The 20,435-nt window shown below is 44.7% G+C and overlaps 1 protein-coding gene across 3 annotated transcripts in view; it reads right to left on the bottom strand.

Moving 5' to 3' along the window:
- Positions 1–2,546: 2,546 nt before the first annotated feature.
- The window catches only part of DISC1 (DISC1 scaffold protein), a 370,404-nt gene continuing 352,515 nt past the window's right edge, over positions 2,547–20,435 (bottom strand). Inside the window, exons 13-14 of one of the 3 annotated variants that reach the window (XM_082718903.1) lie at positions 11,683–11,824; positions 2,547–2,856 (exon numbers count right to left, since the gene is read on the bottom strand). In XM_082718903.1, coding sequence (XP_082575029.1) covers positions 11,684–11,824 — 141 coding nt within the window. In that variant the 3' untranslated portion in view covers positions 2,547–2,856; position 11,683. Of the gene's footprint in view, positions 2,857–10,575; positions 11,213–11,257; positions 11,825–20,435 lie in introns of those variants that run through there. The other 2 variants (XM_082718902.1, XM_082718904.1) reach the window with 2 other exon arrangements.

The following is a 20,435-nucleotide window of genomic DNA, read 5'->3' as shown; positions in this document are numbered from 1 at the left end:
CCCACTGCAGAGGCTGAGGAGTGAGTGTGGAACAGGAGAGTCCCATGATACCCTGTCGTCCCAAGTCCTGTAAACGACCGTGGATATCTCCACAGCGGAGCTTCATGGTTGTCTGGTAACTGTGTGGACATTAATAAATCTTCTAGTCCTTCCATCGATGCATATAACCCCTTGTTATGAGCCTGTGAAATGTGCCAGTTATGACTGTTCGCTTCCGCTCTCCATCACGGTTCAAAACCAAAGCGTGAATTTCACCCCAACAGCCTTGTGTGGCTTTGCGGGGGACTCACATGTCTGCCCCAGGAAATGTCCGTGGGGATAAAAGCCTCCATTTCCTGTGCCTTTGTAAATGTTTCTCCTAATTTAGAAAGCCTTTCAGCAGCTTGAGAAAAAATCCTTTTCTCCACAGGACAGAGAGATCTCTTTATGACTGAGAAAAAAACATCCTGGTAAAGTGAGCCGTGTTCTCCCGATAACATAAGAGAGTGAAAAATAAGAACTACGCAGGTTGAGAGAGATTCTAGTAATCTTCTTAGTGGCTGTGCCATCACAAATGAAAAGATGATTTAACAAGAAAGAGGTTTAACAAGAAAGGGAGAATGGCGTTGGGGGTGGGGTGGGGAGAGGTTGGCCCCTATCCCCCCCCAACTTGAGACGCTTGGAATTCCCCACGAGTGACTCCTGTATCACCCTGGGGTCCTTACTTCAGGTCAGTCCTTCCACTGGCTTGTCCCTGCCTTTAGAGCTCTTCCCTGGACTCCTGACATAGCCGAGACCCTAAGGGCAGGGACCAGCCAGACCTGACGCCTCTACACAGCCCAGCCCAAGGGCTCGCTCCTCTCGGGGGTGGGGGGATTGGGCAGTCACAAACACAAAAGGACACTGACCACCAAAAAGCAATTTCCCTAGGATTTTGTGGACCCTCTGAACCTCTCCCTTACAGCTGAGACATGCCTGTGGTGTACCTGTCTTGGTATGTGAAAGGATTTAGGATCTTCCTAGCATCAAATACCCAGACGCCTTTCCTCAGTTCGGGCTCCTCAGAGTTAAGTGTCTCTCTGGTAACTGCCAGCTCCTGGGGTCGGGAAGAGACGCCTTTGCATACTTGCCCTTAAAAGTCAAAACCGCACTTAAGGTGACAGCGCTTGGTGCCAGCCCTCAGCGTTTCCGAACCCGGCTGCAAAGCCATGCATCAGAGATCGTCATCCGTGCATTGCGTGGCCCATGCCACTGCACAAAGGACTGCCACATGTCCTTTGCCGTCTCTGGCCTGGTGCATACTCTCTTACTATCTGTCCTCTTCCTCGTAAGAGCTCAGTGTTCTACTGTCCCCTTCATTTCCTTGCACATCTTTCTCGGAGCCCAGAGTGTCATTAGCGACTTCTCCCCAGTTCTCTGGCTCCCCAGTCAGGCAGCTCTTATTCCTTCTACTTGTAAAGGACGGAACTCTCTGGGCCCGCACAAAGCATCAGACGCTTCCATCCTGGTCAAGAGAGCCCGCAGCATGGGCCTTTCATTGATTGATCAGCTTCCAGGAAAGCCCAGCGAAGTCTCCGAGCCGGTGTCCCCAGCTGTGTGGCTGTTACAGATGTTCCTGTCCTGCTGAGAGCGGGAGCCACCGAGGAGCTGAATGCCGGCTTCAATGTTAGTAAATGAAGAGGGTGCTTTAGACGAATCACGGGGAGTTCGCCCTGGAGCTCTCGAGTAATCAGAAACTGCCACTTTTTCTTTCCCTTCTAAAGAGGAAATGCAAATAAAGGAAGTAAGAAAAAGGGACTGAAGTAATAAAAACACCAAGTGGGAAGTATCGGTGAAAATGAGGACAAGAGGCCATCAACGCTGGGTGTCGGTAAAAGGGACCAGGGACTCAAGGGTCCTGGTTTTGCCTTTGGCAAGAAGACCAAGGTCTGGGGTAACCTGCGGGGGCCCAGGGTCTGCATTCTTACGTGGCTCCAGGGCCAAGGATGAGAGAGGGGTGGGGAACTGGGCTGGGACAGAGTGTACCGGCTAAGGCCATCGAGAGTCGAACTCAGGTTGGCACAGGATGCCGCATGTAGGGGGAGGACGCTTTAGGAAAAGAAACACTTTGCAGGGCTGAGTAGATGAAGTGAAATTTATCCAAAGCAACTTCCCATTGAACAGGTCATGTTCTCCTGAGAGTCAGAGAGCACCGTGGAGTCGGGGGCTGGAGGGAGGAAGGACAGCCAGAGCCACAAATCCAAGACACTCTTTTTTTCACACGAACAACCACCACCACCACCCGAAGCCAAGTCCATGCCAGGGGGTACTTTGGGATGGGCACTGTGGTCTGAACTGGGTGGGGGTCCCCCTTTCGTTCCTCCTGCTCACGCCCCTGCTAGAAATCCTCCTCGTTTTCAAATGCCTGTATATGTCACGTTACTTTTCAACCATCTTTGCACGGAGGCATGGACCCGCAGGAGCAGGACGGGAAAGGGTCAGCGACGTACAGCGGCGGACAGAGTCCACACTGCTCATTGTATGTTTTATTTTTTATTTTAAATTCAATTAATTCACATAGAGTGTATTAATCGTTTCAGAGGTAGAAGGGAGTGCTTCATCAGTCTCATATAGTGAGCACCGGGGGTTCGGTTAACACCGCTAGTCTGCAAATGGTGGGAACTGTCCCACTGCGGCCGGCTTCATGGGTTACTGTGGACACGTTCGTGTTGAGAGGGCGCTCCACAAAATCAAAGCCCATCGATACCGGTTGGGAATTCCCAGGATGAGCTGCTCGCAGGGCTGTTATCATCCTGAGTTCACTCCCCAGTGCCAACTTCAAGTCAACTTCCTACTTGTCTTGTCTCCTCACTCCTGGGAATTTTTCCTACAAGCATCCTTCAAAGGCAAGAAAAAGCTATGTGCATGAAGATGTCATTGCAGCTTTATTTATCACAGCAAAATATTGGAAAGATTGAATGCCCAGTGACACAGGAGTATCTAAGTTATGGTCGATCGATGGGAGAAACTATTATACAGCAATAAACACAATGATGATAACGATCATGTAGCAAAATGGGAAACACCATAATAGGAAACATAAGAAGCGGAATAAAAAATACGCTGGCTCTAGTTTGGGGAAATGTGTCTTTTATGGACGTAGATTGGAAAAATGAAGATAATGGCTTATGCATGAATCTTTTTAAATAATTTCTTCTAAATGTTGTTTTTACAAATAAAAAATCATACAGGAAACAGAAAATAATAAAGAACCATTGTTCAAGATTAACTGACCCGCTATTGAGTGTCTGTGTGTGTGTGTCTGTGTGTGGTCTAATCATTTGTTTATGTAGATTGAAAACCAAGGGTCCTATGAATCAACACTCAACCCATTTCCAGTACTTGCGGGATGATTTTCACTAAGACTTTTAACCCCTTGTAGTTGTAAATTCAGTTTACAGGCAGAGCAGTGTTTGTAGTAGACGCCCCATGAGTGTTTCTGGAGTGAATGAACACACACGCCATGGGAGAAACAATAGACATGAGGCTTGTTTCTAGCGGATGCTTTTCAAACCCTTGGAAAAGAGAGCTGTCGTGTCGAGATGTTCTTCTGTGTTACTGGAATAACGAAAGAGGTGAAGGGCTTCTCCAGACTGTACATCACTCCGGTGTCTGTCATAGCTTCCTTTCTACGGTACGAGTGTGTTTGATACTCGAAAGCACACCTATTTAAACAAAACACTGACTGTGCGAGCAGCTCCCCTGAAGGGACAATGGGGGCAGATATGACTGCGTTTCCGCGCTCCCTACTCTGCGCACACAACCAGCCCACGGGGCTCTTAGGTCTAGTGTTCAGAGGAAGGCGGCTTTTACTGAACTCCCTAACTCAGGACAAGAACTAGGGTCCCAGAGGGGGGCGGAGATTTTGGTAACAAACCACTGACCATACAGAGTTGTCCAAGAAAATGCCAAAATAAAATTCATCTCTTGTCTTTAAAATGATAATAACTACAGTGATCATGGCAATGACTTTCCTTCCAATCATCGGATCACAAGTCATAGCTGTCCTCTTACGCTGGGCTCACGGTGGGCACTGAACAGGGGATGAACCTTACCTCAGCAACGTGGAGACCTGAGCCTGTGTGCCCTGGTCGCCCTGGTCTCCCTAAAGGTCTGTACTCAGCCTCCATGACTTACGGTGTTTTCTTAAAGAAATTATTTTATTTTTCAAATAAGTAAATATAACTTATTTTGCAAATAAGTAAATACATCTGTTAGTTCTCTTAGGTTTTCTAGCTTACAGTTACATCACCTAATGTTTCTAGCTTACAATTACATCACCAAAACTAATGTTGTGGAGCACCTGGTGGCTCGGTGGTTAAGCGTCTGCCTTCAGCTCAGGTCATGATCCCAGGACCCATGGATCGAGTCTCACATCGGGCTCCCTGCTCAGTGAAGAGTCACCCTTTCCCTCTCCCTCTGCCACTCCCTCTGCTTGTGCTCTCTGTCAAATAAATAAAATCTTTAAAACAACAACAATTAATGTTGTATTTCTTCCTTCCCAGAACATACCCCTCATTTGTTTGTCTTACTTTACAGAATTAAGCACGGTCTCCAGTCAAATTTTTCAGTTTGTGGTATACAAATTTTTAATGAATAGCAGTATACCAGAAACATTGTCTCCTTGCCATCCCTCAAGTCACCTGGGTCCCTCAAGTCACCTGGGTCCTTCTTCAGTGGTATCTCTGTAGATACCAGCATATGCACATAGAAAGACTTTGGGGGATGCCTGGGTGGCTCAGTAAGTTAAGCATCTGACACTTGATTTTGGCTCAGCTCACGATCTCAGGGTCATGGGATCGAGCCCAACATTGGGCTCCACGATCAGCACAGAGTCTGCTTGTCCTTCTGCCCCCTCCCCATGCTCATACTTTCTCTTCCTTTTCTTTCTTTCTCCCTTTCTCTCTCTCTCAAATAAATAAGTAAATAAATAAATGAAATCTTTCAAAAAAGGGAAAGAGATTTTTTTAAACAACTTCAAAGGATTCCATAGTGCAGATTTATCTTTAAACAATTTATTATTGACTCAAAGTTACGTTGTTTCTCATCGTGGCTCTCACACACCGTGGTACTGTTAAAAAATAACCTGAGGCATATTAAAACATTTTAAGAGTTTGAGCAAATATCCTTTCAAATTAAGCAGCCCCAGAACGGACGTGGTAAGTAGAGGGGATCTCTGGAAGAGACATTTTTTAAATTAATATATAATGTATTATTTGCCCCAGGGGCACAGGTCTGTGGATCGTCAGGCTTACACACTTCACAGCAGTCATCATAGCACATGCCCTCCCCAGTGTCCATCCCCAGCCTCCCCCATCCGTCCCATTTTCCCCCCTCCAGCAGCCCTCAGTTTGTTTCCTGAGATTACGAGTCTCTTATGGTGTGTCTCCCTCCCAATCCCATATTTCATTTTTTCCCTACCTACCCCCGCCTGCCTCTCAAATCCCTCATATCAGAGAGATCATATGATAATTGTCTTTCTCTGATTGACTTATTTCACTTAACATAATACCTTCTAGTTCCATCCATCGTTGCAATTGACAAGATTTTGGTTTTTGATGGCTGGATAGCAATATATATATATATACATATATATATATATGTATATATACAGATATATACCACACCTTCTTTATCCATTCAACTCTTGATGGACATTTGTAGAGAAAAGCCAAGGGGCACCTGGGTGGCTCAGTCGGTTGAGCATCAGACTCTTGATTTCAGCTCAAGCCATGATCTCAGGGTCATGAAATCAAGCTCCTTTGGTCCCCAAGAACCCCACAGTGGGCACGGAGTCTGCTTGAGATTGTCTCTCTCCTTCACCCTCCATTCCTCCTCCCCTTTCTCTCTAAAAAAAAAACACAAAGATGGAAACGTAGCTTAAAGGCTAGTTTCATGATTGGCTGTCCTAGGTTTCAATGTCGTAACCTTGACACATTTTCAGGTCTAGATTTTGGTCTGTTTCTGTTGCCTCCGTGGTACATGGGCCACATCAGTCTAATGGCCTCTCTGCTTTATCTATTAATACTGTAATCCATTCTGCACACGTGTAAGCATATCTGAAGCCCGAGTACCCAGATGAGGAAACTTCTAGAAGGGATGGAGCAGAGTAGTTATTGGGGGCTATCTAGATGTCTACGATTCAATTGAGATCAGATAATATCAATGAACAAATTTACAGAAATTTGACAATTTCTGATAACTTCCTGTCCAAAGGTTCATGTATCTGTATATTCAGGTCTTCTCTTGTGTCCTTCATCTTCCAATTTCCTTCATCTAAGACTTACACATTTCTTACTTAATTTGATTCCTGGCTGTTTTCTCTTTATTTCTGTTCCTATTAAAAATGTGGTCTCTTCTTTATACTCTATCTTCTGGTTATTGTGTATATATGCAAAGCGCATTGACTTTGATGTGTTAATTATTTATTTTTTTAAAGATTTTATTTATTTGACAGAGTGAGAAAGAGATCACAAGTAGGCAAAGAGAGGAGGAAGGCTTTAACCCACTGAGCCACCCAGGCACCCCTGATGTGTTAATTATTTAAAAACGCTTTGGTTAGCTCTCTTAGGTTTTCTAGCTTACAATTACATCACCTGTAAAAACTAATGTTGTGGAGTGCCTGGGGGCTCAGTTGTTAAGCATCTGCTTTCAGCTCAGGTCATGATCCCAGGGCCCAGGGATCAAGTCCCACATTGGGCTCCTTGCTCAGTTGGGAATCATCCTTTCCCTCTGCCTCTCCCCCTGCTTGTACTCTGTCAAATAAATAAAATCTTTAAAACAACAACAGCAACAACAATTAATGTTATTTCTTCCTTCCCAGAGCACACCCCTCATTTGTTTTTCTTGCCTTACAGAATTAAGCAGGGTCTCCAGTCAAATTTTTCAAGCGAGCACACTTGTCTTGTTCCCCCACTTTAGTGGTAATATTATTTTCAATCTCCTCAATCAAGTAGTCCAGAATAGAAAATTCCATTGTTTTCTGATTTGTTGAAACCGAAACACATAAACACTTTAAAGCATTGCTTTATTAGAAGTATTTTGTGTGATGTAAGTGTACAATCAATCACCTTATAACAAAGAGATGAAATGGATAAACCTGATAAATTTTTCTATCATCTATACTCGAGGCCAAAAGAAGAAAAAAAAGTTAAAGGTGCTCCATGGTTTAGATATCAGCTTTAATTTCATGTAACAAAAGTAACATTTATGAAGCAATAAATTATATGACAAAATTCAAAGATGAGATAAGGTGCGGATATTAAAAATGAAAGTACTGAACCACTTCTACAAAGAGGCATTGACTAAGGGGTACAGTGTTGCTTTGTCAGATGTTTTTTAAAAAAAATCAAATGGAGATTTTCAAGAAAATCTGCCCATTGCCAGGCAGTAAGAGGCCCCTCCTGGAGTGGCTTTCGTGGTAGATTGGGGATGAATGGTCAGTGAATACAGCATGCACGTTGGTCACGGGGGACAGGTGTCTGTTGGAACCTGTCCCAGTGAGCTAGACATCATGACTGCAGCATAGTGGGGCTTAGGTGGGAGCATGGGAAGCCGAGGTTTCCCCAGCACGATCCCCAAGGTGACCATGTATCCTTAAGTGAATAAGCTTTGTGGCTCAAAGTCTCAGAACGACCCTGAAGGCCCTTTAGGATGCATTCATTCCACTGTGTCTGACCCCTACTGTCACGCCACCCCTTCCCAGCTCTGAGCCTTGAGGAAAGTTCGTTGGTCTGCTAAGGCTCTGTTTGGTCATCTACAGACACCTACCTCATACGGCCGATATGAGAATTCAATGAGATGATGATTATAAAGGTCTTAGGACAGTCCCGGTGCGCAAAGGGGGGCCCTTCCATGCTCCTGGGCTGGGGAAACCTGCCTCACCACAGAGGATGACAGGTTTGCAGCATTACATACTAACGTGATCTGAGGGAAGATCATTTTGATCTTGAAATTTCAGGAAGTTGGAAGGCATAGGATGGTTACTGAGCAAGAACACGCCCTACCCCAAGCTGGTGGAAGATGAATGGGCAGCCATTTGAATGCCAGCCTTGGGGTGCCTGGGTGGCTCAATCAGTTAAGCATCTGCCTTTGGCTCAGGTCATGATCACAGAGTCCTGGAATTGAGCCCCGCATCAGGCTCCCTGCTGTGCGGGAAGCCTGCTTCTCCTTCTCCCACTCCCTCTGCTTGTGTTCCCTCTCTCGCTGTGTCTCTCTCTGTCAAATAAATAAATAAAATCTTTGAACACCAGCCTCTCCACCCAGTGGGCAGTGTCATCTGCGATTCATTCTCTCACACTGCGTCACGACGAAATCGGACTCCACGTCGCCATTTTCAGTCGGCGCGTTGGCTTGCGGTCTCCTTGACTGTCTCCATAAAAGCTTCAGTTCGTATTGTGGTTTGGTCACTTTTAAATTCAAGCCCTGACAAAAACTGCACCATATTCTGGTTTGGGACCCACGGTCCTGGGTTTTCTGAGGTCACAGTGGCTGAAGAGGGGACTTGCCCTGAGGAGGCTGTGTGGCCAGATGATACATCCCGGCCTTTATCAGGCTTACTGGATGACTCTGATGCCAGCATAGACCAGGGAGGGGTGGTAGCATGTGGTTAAAGCATCATTCACCTACCCCGATACTTAGACCTCTTCAGGCATCTCAACAAGGAAACAAACACACTGCCCAGCCAAAGGTACCAGAGAACTCTTACATGGCATATACCTACAACTCTTGTTAGCTTCCAAAATGTTCCAATACATTATGACCTCAAAGAAGTATTCATGATGGTGTCTGAGTCACACAAAACACTGGGTTAGTGACCGTTCGGCTGTCTTGTGTCCAGGGGCCTTTTTAAAAATGGTGTATATCAAAGTACACATTTGTCATTGCTGATCCGGTCAATCCTGACTCTTGCCAAGTTTGGCTCCATTGGAATTAATCCAAGGATTCGAAGATTCCAAGTGCCATGTGACCAGTACGTAATATTTTTGAGACATGATTATAAATAATTCACTAATTTGGTTCATTATTTAAAAAAACAAGAATTCCTAGAAATCAACTACACTTATTATTAAAATATATACAGTATGTATATATATATATATATATATATATATATATATTTTTTTTTTTTTTAATGCTCAAGATAAAACTGATGAAACACAGGCAGCAAATTCACATGCTGTGCTTTTGCTTTGTTCCCTGGATGCTGGCCAGCTACCGGCTGAAGCAGAGCTTCTCTTTGAGGACAGAAGTACTGCCCAGCACGGGAGACTCAGCAAAGCACCAGCTGCCTTCTGGAAACAACAGCGTGACTCCAGGAAATGACAAGAACTGTCCGGGGTCCAAAGATCCTAAGGAAAGCAGGACCATCACTATGCTTCTAAGAATAAATGAGACAGAAACAAACAAAACCCAATAAATCAATTAGCAGCACAAACAGTAACGTAGCTATTAAGCTCGACACTGTGCAAAAGCTCGAGTCTGGTTGCTGTCACACACGGACACATGATGGAAATCTGTATTTGGACCATTACTTCCCCAGAGAATGCAGGGCTGCATAACACAAGATTGGTGGGATATTCATAGGACTTACATAAAATCTACGATCCATTGAACTTGGGAAGCCTGGGTTAGATAAAAAATTTAAAAAAATCAAGTGGGTTTCTTTACTGAGCTCCATCCCAGTCTAATATGCTAACGGGCACTGTGACAACCTGGCCAGGAATTATGGCATGCCAGGTTTCCCTAACGGGTTTGACCAAGGGAGACCTGGTCCCTGGTGAGCACCTCTTGGAGGCTGCCTTTCTCCGCCCAACCCGGGATGCCTTGGTAGGGAGGGCCTGCAATGCCCCACACTATTGAGTACCCACTGCTGTCCTGGGTACGCACTGCTGTCCTGGGTACTGCACCGTCCTCCTGAGTACTATACTGCCTTCCTGTGTACCCGCTGCCTTCCTGGGTCCACACTGCCATCCTGAGTATGCGCTGCTGTCCTGAGTATACACTGCCGTCCTGGGTACTGCACTGTCCTCCTGAGTACTATACTGCCTTCCTGAGTATGCGTTGCCTTCCTGAGTATGCGTTGCCTTCCTGAGTATGTGCTGCCTTCCTGAGTACTACACTGTCCTCCTGAGTATGTGCTGCCTTCCTAAGTACTGCACAGTCCTCCTGAATACTACACTGCTTTCCTGAGTACGCACTGCCATCCTGAGTACGCACTGCTGTCCTGAGTACTGCACTGTCTTTCTGAGTATGTGCTGCATTCCTAAGTACTGCACAGTCCTCCTGAGTACTACACAACTTTCCTGAGTACACACTGCCATCCTGAGTATGCACTGCTGTCCTGAGTACTGCACTGTCCTTCTGAGTATGTGCTGTCTTCCTGAGTACGCACTGCTGTCCTGAGTACTGCACTGTCTTTCTGAGTATGTGCTGCATTCCTAAGTACTGCACAGTCCTCCTGAGTACTACACAACTTTCCTGAGTACACACTGCCATCCTGAGTATGCACTGCTGTCCTGAGTACTGCACTGTCCTTCTGAGTATGTGCTGTCTTCCTGAGTACGCACTGCTGTCCTGAGTACTGCACTGTCTTTCTGAGTATGTGCTGCATTCCTAAGTACTGCACAGTCCTCCTGAGTACTACACAACTTTCCTGAGTACACACTGCCATCCTGAGTATGCACTGCTGTCCTGAGTACTGCACTGTCCTTCTGAGTATGTGCTGTCTTCCTGAGTACGCACTGCTGTCCTGAGTCCTGCACTGTCCTCCTCAGTACTCTCCTGCCTTCCCGAGCATGCACTCTTTTACTGAATACTGCAGTGGACTGAATGAACGTTTTCACATCCACGTCCTGCCCGGCACTGAGCGAAACATGTTAGGCAGGAAAAAAGGAGAGGCCCAGAAGTTTGAACTTGTCATCTGACCCCTTTATGCCCCTGCTCCCACCCCGCTGTCATTGTGGGCAAATTTCGGGATGTCCTGGCAAAACACCAGGGACCCTTTCGGTAGAAACAGGAGTTGCCGTAATAGGGAAATCAGAAGACGGCGCCTCACTGACAGGTTGTTACTTTAAAGCAATGTCTTTTGGAATTTTTCCTATGCATTCTTCTGAGATTATAGTGATTCACAGGAGAAGGTGAAAAGCTGTTAATTCCAGATCCTGGGGTTAATTAGCTCCCTTAGATCACGCGCCTGTAGGAAAGTATAACAGGTACAGTGAGAGACACTTACGTTCAGTTTCCTCTTAACAAGTTCTTAAAACGGGAGATATTTTAATTGCAGCAGAAAGCAAGATGGTACAGGAAGAGACATTTTGCGAGCAGAATTCAACCCCAGCTTCTGTCGAATGGGAGCGGAGACGGGAAGATTTTCGAGTCCGATGCAGGATCTCCCAGGAACGACACGGGAAAAGTGCCCCCAGCTGACACGTGGAAGGCAGTCCGGTGGACTGTCCCCCAAAAGTTCATCGTGCTGTCTCCCCACTCTCAGCCCCAGGACAGAAAAGAGGGACCACTTCTCTATGGGGAGTCCTCGGGTCCCTGTGTCCGTAACAGAGTCGGGCACATTGCTCAGGCCAGGGAGGTGACAGAGGCCTCCCGTGCACCCATATCGATGACGACGACGTGGCCACACGCCCTCCCCCGCCCCCCATCCTGTCCCACCTCAGGCTTGCACCTCCCGGACGCCAGCTGTCACACAGGATGCCGTAGCCTCTCTCTCTCCCGCCTCCTTTGCCGGCTGGAGCTGCAGGCTCATGGCCTGCAGAGTTTCCTTCACCATCTGGAGCTCCCTCCTGAGAGACTGTGCATGCACGGTTAAGGAACACACGCGAAGGTGAAGGGCGGACCTCGGCAGCCTCCGAGGGAGCTAATAAGAGCACGTGCGCCGGCGGGAAGCAGATGGGCAGACATCTAATTGCAGTTTCAAGTTCTTCCAAATTGTAGGAATTAAATATTAATACAAATTTTACACTTCTTGTAAGAGTGATCGCCATCTCCATGAGGCCTGAGGTTATGAACTACCTCAGGTAAGGTTTCAAAAAGGAAAAGGGAGGGTCGGCTGGGAGACCGAGACAGATGACGAACTGGGAGGCGCGATGATAGAGGGTCAGTGTGACTGGGATTCCTGCGAAGCCCCAGACAGGGGCAGCTCGAAAGCCACATCTAAGTGCCCGGATGGCCCAGAGGGCAGAGGGCTGGACCTAAGAGCTTCCTCAAGAATTCCAGTATTGGGGGCCGCCACAGGTCCAGACTCAGAGTTGTGAGGGACCAGAGTCCCTATTGGCCATGAGCCAGCCTTGTCACCTTGTGCAAATCACTTTGAACCTCTGTTTTCTGTGAAACAATGATTTCTAAACTCCCGTAGTTTCTAATCTGCTGTCCTAGGTTATTATACTTCCCAGGGACTTGTAAAATAGCCAGGCAGTGTGCTCAAGATTTGATGGAGTTCAGGGAGCTTGCCCTTTCTGGGCAGGCTGCTTGGTTTTTCCTTAAATAGTTGGGTTCTTAAATCCCTTGCCTTTAAAGTTATTTCTTACCTAAAGAATACCATCACAGAGAACTTGACAAATAATCATATGAGATATATAAGGCTGTCATCTTCTTAAGAAACGAGCCTTTTTCTGTGATGCCATTTAACAAATGGTGCTTTTTCTGTCCATGGTCAGATCCCTGTTTCCTTGTGTACCTCTAGTCAGAACAACTCAAAGATAAACAGGACGAGAGACAGATTGAATTCTTTGAGTTTCATAAGCAAATTAGTGTCACTTCATCCAAGAGCAGTGAAGGGGAAGTATGGAAATACGGTACTTAGACATCACGTAAATACTGTTAAATCGTCACATCAGGTCAGACCACTTAAACATTCGTAGATCAGATATGGACAAAACAGGAAGAGAGAGAGCTTTGGGAAAAGCAGCTTGCTGAGATCTTAGCACTCACAGACCGTCAATGCTACAATATTGTTTTATTTAAGTACAATGTCAATGCAATGTCAAGGGAAAAAGATACCCCCAGGATATGACTGTAGAAAGCTTTCTCTTTCTTTTTTAAATAAAGAACTCCAGAGGATCCTGGGAATTATGCAAATGAACTTCTCCTAAGCAAAATTGCTGAACCACCCTGAAAAGCTTTTGGCAGCTTTTCATCTCGAAGCTTCACCGGACTTCATCATTTGTGTAATTTACATTCATTTACTAGGATGGTTCACTCCTTGCACTTGAACTTGAGGGGAATGAAGGTGGGAGTGAGTGGGTGCAAGGAAAGAAAAAAATCCCATATTTACTTTATTTTTCCTTAAAAAAAAAAAAAGTCTTCATTTTCCTCCATTTCTCTGGACAACTCTGCTAATCTTTAGTGAAAACACATACGACTTTATAGGAGTAAAAACATACGGGGTCCCAGACTACATACCAAGCTGCAATTTAATCACAAAGTTATGTTACATTTATAAAAAGTAAGCGTAGAGCTTAAGTAGTTTATGAATCCTGACAGATGTCTAAGATTTAATTACCTTTGACGTGCAGCCTGGGACTACACTCCCCCATTTGTAAAAATTATTGCTAAAAGATGACACAGGTTTTTAGAGAGAGGATTGAGCCAAAAAATGATGCTTCTTAAAGAACTCGTGCAATTCCTGACCCTTGTAGAACACACTGAAAGGTTTTTAAAAGGAGACCCACAGAGGAAAAAGACTAAGTTACATAATTAAACTAACGCATCAGCCCTTCATAGAACATTCTGCAACACCCCACGGAGGAATCAGAAAACAGGGATTTAAGCAAATGATCACCAGCGAGGGAAAAGTGGCAAACCACTTGACGCTTTCATTGTCTCACTTGGAAAATGCATAATTTCAGGAGCTTGCCTCCACTAGCTAGAAGGGCGCTGCCCAATTCATGAATTGTTTAATAAAACCAATTAGATCTTCGAATACGTAAAATAAAAATAGAAAATAAAAATAAAGTGCATATTCTCATACCTTCTTCCCAAGGCTAGAGTCAAAAGAAATATTTCTTTGCTGTCTTTTGTGAGGCGTTATGAGACTTAAGGTTTATTCACTAATTTTTTACTATTACTGGAGCCAACAGCCTAGGTTCTGCCTACGCAGAACCAGACATCAGAAATCCTGGAAACCTCATTTCATGAGCCTAGAGTAACGATCAGCAAAATGATTAAAATCATGTTTTTATTACAAGTGTTGACAAAGATGTGGAGAAAAAAGGAAGCTTCGTGCACTGTGGGAGGGAATGCAAATTGGTGAGCCACAGTGGAAAATAGCACGGAGTTTCCTCAAAACATTAAAAATAGACCTACCCTATGATGCAGCAATTCTACTACTGGGCATTTACACAAAGAATATGAAGACACTAATTAGAAAAGATACATGCATCCCTATGTTTATTGCATCATTACTGACAACAGACAAATTACGGAAGAAGCGTGAAGTGTCCACAGATAGATGAACAGACAAAGAAAAAGTGGTGTATGTATTATTTATATATATATGTCATATTATATTTATATAATAGAATGCTACAACATATATAATATAGTAACATTCCATTATATATATATATAGAGAGAGAGAATATAATACTAAGTGACATAATATGATAGAGAAAGACAAATATCATATGATTTCATTCATATGTAGAACTGAAGAAACAAACAAAAAATATCTTTTTTTTTTTTTAAAGACTCTTAATATAGAGAACAAACTACTGGTCACCAGGAGGTGGGGGGATGGGTGAAACCGGTGATGGGGATTAAGATCACATTTATCATGATGAGCCCCGGGTGATGTATGGAACGGCTGAATCACTATTTTGCACACCTGAAACTAGCATAACACTGCACATTAACTACATTGTAATTAAAAAAAAAAAAAAACCTGAAAAAAATCATGCTTTTATTTACAAAATATCTCTCTCTAACCAGCCTGTCTGTAGGATGCCTTACGAATATAAGTTCCAAAACACTTTGAATGTGCTGAAATGGGAGAGAATCCAGGATAATATGTGCAGTGGGGGTGGGGAGGACCGAGCAGCAGAACAATTTATATGGAATGAAAAACCTATAGACAGAGTATTTCTGCTAGAAAAGTGCCTTAGGAGGACACAGTGCTTCTAGGTATTGATCCTGGGAGGAATAGGCAGCCTTTTATTTTATTTTTTTTCATACTTCTCTAGTATTTAAATGGGCATGCATACTTTTATATTTAGATCAATATATTTATAAAAGAAATCACTGGATACATCTCACTGTTAAGCAGTTAGGGAAATAAAAGAATAGTAAGAGACCCTTGTTTTTTCCTTCATACATTCAGATATTCAAACACTTCCTGAGCTCCTACTGTGTGCTAAGAAAGGTTCTGAAAAAAGAAAAGCAAAAGAAAGAGAGAGAGAAAGAAAAAGAGAAAAAGAAAAAGAAGAAAAGAAAAAGAAAAAGAAAGAGAGGAAAAGAAGAAGAAAGAGAAAAAGGAAAAAGAAAGGTTCTGGATGTAGGAAGCACAGAAGTGAACAAAGTCATGGCCATCCTGGCATGTAGTGTCAGTGAGGGGAACAGGAAGTCAACTCACCCTGGCATGTATGCAGACCGCTAGATGGGGGTGGTGGAGGGTTTGGAGCAAGGGAGTGACTGATTACTCTGGCCACTTTCATCACTGGAAGGTTCAAGGCAGGGGGCAAAAGAAGAAGCAGGGAGATGAGAAGAAGTGGTTGCCATCATCCAATAATCCAGGGAAGAAAAGATCACTGAACCCGGCTAGGGGCCATGGAGGTGAGAGGTGACCAGATTCTGCATATGTTCTGAAGGTCAAGCCAAGGGCATTTGGTGATAGACCAGATGTGGAATGTGAAAGAAGGAAAAGGCATTGAGAATGACTCCCAGATTTTTTATCTAAGCAAAGAACTTGCAGTTTATCAAGGAGAAGACTGAGCATGAGTTGGATTTTTTTGAGGGTGGGGAGGAATTTTTGGAAAAGCCCATTTGTCAGCAGAGGGGAGATGTTGAGTGAGGAGCAGACAGGGGTGTGAGGTTTGGGGTGAGATCCAGCCTGCTGATATGTACTTGGAGGTTATGTCAAAAAATATATTTTTTAAAAAAGTCATACTTCTCAGTTTATTGCATTTGCCATAGCTAACCAAGATCTGAAGGCTATTTCATACAGTAGGTCTAGAATCAGTGTTTCTGATTGTTAGTCCAATAAACTCAACGTGGAAGCCCACTGACATATCTGACCTTGGTTTTTATCAAAGCACTGAGCAAATAAAGTACAACTCCATCACTGGATTTTAGGTAGATATGACAGAGGTGCTCACTGCATCTGAATATAAGAGTAGGTCTCAAAGAGCTGAGTGATTCTGGTGATGCCTGGGCCATTGAGACCTCTCGAGCTAATTATAAAGTTCCCCTGTAATAGATATGCCACCAGATATCTGTGGCATCTAAGAAAATGAGCACATTAATTATAATAATGGCACAAGGATTGACACGCCAACATCTTTAAAAACACCTTTGGAGCCCAAGACTATTCTTTACCACCTTGGGCCAGACTAGTCACATACTAAGCAAGTGTGTAACTTCTCACTAATAAAATTATGCAAGCTGGGTTTGCAATTAGTAAAGGGGTAAGGCAGTAAGACAACATTCCCAGATGTCATCCAGGCATACAAAAAGACAACATCACCACTTCGAACAGCTATTGGCCAAGACCCTCAAATTCTTTCAAGGAGGTCTTCTGTTTACGTATAAAAACCACTGAGTGTTTGCCAGTTGGGTTTCTTAGCAATCCTGTTCGCAGCGTAGTCAAAAGTAGATCAGCTCATCAGGTCTGGTTTGGTTCAAGAAGAAACAACAGTATGCCTCTGAAAGGGCTTCTCATTTGCTAAAGTGTTTCTTCGTATCAACAGTGATGCCTTCACAGGCAGTGAGAGGAAGTTTACCTTCCGGAGAGAGCTGAAGGCGAAGAACGCAGCTGTTGGAGAGCAAGGAGGAAAGCCTCATGCACACACATGACCTGCTTGAATGCCTATGATGCTTTCACAGGGCACTCCTTGGGATGCCCACCTAGTGCCGAGTTTGCATTGTGCCAAGCCAGCAGCAGGACAGCCCGGGGTCCACACCGCCTCCCAGGCTTCCTCTCCCTAGCCCTCTCCCTTTGGCAGAAGACAATGGAAGAAATCCTGGCCACCATATTTGCTTCAGCCCAGCACAACAACCACCTCTCCCGGTCTGTTTCCTTCTCTTTAAGATTTGTTAAGTAGAGTTCTGTGATCCTCATGGCCCCTCTTCCAGCGCTTTAGCTCAAGAGTGGAAAACATGTCCAAGAAGGCACAGCAGCCATCCCAGACGGCTGCTACCTTTGTCTGCTCAAGCCACACTCTGGAAAGTTGAACCAGACAAGGGATCTTAAGGGGACGTGATGTTCATGCCTGTGCCTGGATGCATTCATAGTATTTTCATGCCATCCAGCACCACCACAACTAAATGACTGGCCGCCATGCATTCCAAATAAGCAGTGAGAACAGAATTCCACAAAGGTCTCCTGGACATGGTTGCGAGTAGAACCACGAATAGAAGCGGTGTGCCCACATCTGCTCTGTGACCCCGAGGCAGGCAGAACTGTCCGGCAGGCTTTGAAATATGCCCAAAGCGTCCCAATCTTACTTTTTCCCCCCTTTGAAAGTGCGATATAGAAGTTGAAGGAGGAAAAAAAATAAATGAGAAGAAACTTGCTTAAAAATTCACCTCACCTGTATGGTTTTCAGTTGAAGCGTTTGCACGAAGGAACCATTCAAAACGGTTTTCGAAACACGACTGCTAATTAGGACCCAAATGACTGTGAAATTGTGCTGGAGACTCAGACTGATGCTCTTGGAAACCCCGGCTTGACCAGCAGGGAAGTCGCACCTCCTGTCCTCTCCTCAGACAGCAGGTACGGGCCAGCCCTCCGACGCCGGGGCTTCCAACTGATGGCTCGGACTTCTTTCAAACACTTGCTACCACCACAGCTGACGGCTTTGTGTCATTCTTTGGTCATGCTACACGTAATTTAGTGAGTCTGTTGGGACGATGAAGAGACACGGGCTGTTTTTTGTCACTTCTTGGATCTGTCAATCCAGTGTCTTCTTTGTAAAAGACAGGACACTCTCCACAGGCTGCCCATAGCCCCGATATCCAGTCAGGATGCCTAGAGGTTCTGTTGGAAGCTTATCTCCATCCCTGGATGAGTGGTCCACCCCTGACAACACTTCCTCCCACGCATGGCTTACACAGAAGCTCGGTGCCTTCCACACGAGGTGTGAGCGTCTATAGCCCCCAAGGTTTGAATCTTCTGGACATCTATGTTCACTGTGGACTCACGTTCATCGTGCTCAGGCTACATCACAGGCACTGTGGGCTCTGGCAGAGTGCTTAACGGAATCAAACAAAAATGCGACACTCGCTGTGTAATTCTTTTGTGTTATCGATGGCAAGCTGTTTCTTTCAACCATACACGGCTTTGTATCTTTGATCAAGAATGGAAACACAAACCAGTCAGTTTGGCTGGAGGATTCAACAGCCTCTTTGAAGGGCTAGATAAGCTCTAATTTGAAACAAGGGCTTTGGTTTGTGTGGGGAGGGAGCCTCGCAGAGTCTTGTAACTATGTCTTTCTGTCTTAGGACGCCACGTTCCACTCAAATCTAAGTGCTGTTCTGTAGGAGTTCAAAGACTTGCTTCAGTGTCTTTGCTCTCGATCAGGGACACAGAACAAAGCCTGGGAATCAGAGGAAAGTTTAGGTTGAAATCCATATTGCGGGGCAGATTTGCTTGGAGGGAAGGAGGGTGTCTTCTGTACCTCGTGGTTTTTCAGTCCCGGTCTGACATACCCCCAGTATGTCTCTGCTTAGCTCAACAAGGATCAGCCAGATTCTCAAAAACAGAACTTCAATAGGCTACGTTTATTATAGCTTAAAACTTTTAGAATAACTGTACATTTCACACAAGAGGCCTGTCCACTTACTTGTAGGCAAAGCTGCTTCCCAAAGGAGCCAACAAGGACCACCCAGCTTGCCACTCATCAGAAATGACCCTGGACCAGTCACTTAATTTCAGTTTTCTCAACTATATCAAGTAGAAAGAACAATCCCTATCTATCTATAGCTGTTTTGTTAGACTTAGATGACATTTTTACATGGGCCACTGTGGGATTACAGATGGACTCATTCAAGCATCTACTACAAAATAATTGAATAAATCTATCTAAATGGGATGTGGCTGGAGCTTTTGACACAAACAGTGAAAATTTTGATTCAAATGGGCTTGGAGAATGTAATTTCTACCTAAAACCAACATCTACCATGTACAAGTCTGTTAAAGAATTTTCCAGTATACAGCCCCATGTAGGCCTCATGAAAACCTTACAGATCCATGTCACTGTCCACTGTTGCTGAGGAGGAAGTCGAAGGATGAAGAGCCTCTATCAATTGTCCACGGTCCTGCTGCCCCCAAATCGTGAACTGGCTGTGGGGCCACTAAAGGGGGCTTATCTACACACAGCTCTGTCCCCTGTCAGCCTCCTCCCCTGCCCAATTCCCTAGAACCAAACTTGACTATAAAACTTAGAAAACTTAGGTCCGGAGACCAGCACAGACCCTGCCTGCAGCACAGACCCCACAACCTGACTCCAAGGTGGCCTGAAGTGTGTCCTACTGGGAAGAGCCCCTGCTTGCTGGGCTGGGGAACCAGGAGCCCCTCTGCATTGCATTGCTCCCAGGTGCCCATGCCCGGACAGCCACTTGCCCATTTGCTGGAGCCCCATGTCCCCTTATAAGTCCTTAAATCTAGGTGATTCATGAACATGGAATAAACAAAATACAAGCTAAGGATTCTTCTGCTGTTTCTATGGCCAACTTTGTAGCAAGAGTTTAAATACCAGTTTTGTAAGGGGCAGGAAATTATGAAGAACAGAATGTCTGCTTTTAAAAATCTACCTTGAGCAATGTGAAAGGAATTGCTGATTAAGCTAAGAAATTTCCTGCTATGTTTAATAACCAAGGTCTAAGATTTAAGGTTATAATGAGGAAGGAACAGTGCTGAATCCATCATTAAACTACTGTGGATCTGAATACCTATGATTAAGATTAGTCCTTGGCCATTCAAAGCTGCTTTTACACACACACACACACACACACACACACAGTCATTCAGGATTAAGTGTAAAAAGAAACAAAATTCTGAAAAGTAAGACAGTGATGAGAAGCAAAGACTGGTATAGCTACATTTCCCACCAGCTCCTCTAGGAAGAATCACACTACTAAATAGAAAGGATGAATAAAAGGAGAAGTGTTTTTATCCAGAGACATGTCCACTTCTGATTGAATAATTGAAAAGATACAAGCCGGGGCTCCATACGCCTTCATCCATGTGCATA

Source organism: Mustela nivalis (genome assembly GCF_964662115.1).
Source record: "Mustela nivalis genome assembly, chromosome: 2".
Lineage (NCBI taxonomy): Eukaryota > Metazoa > Chordata > Mammalia > Carnivora > Mustelidae > Mustela > Mustela nivalis.
Note: the sequence above shows the minus strand (reverse complement) of the source record. Positions and strands in the feature narration are given on the sequence as shown.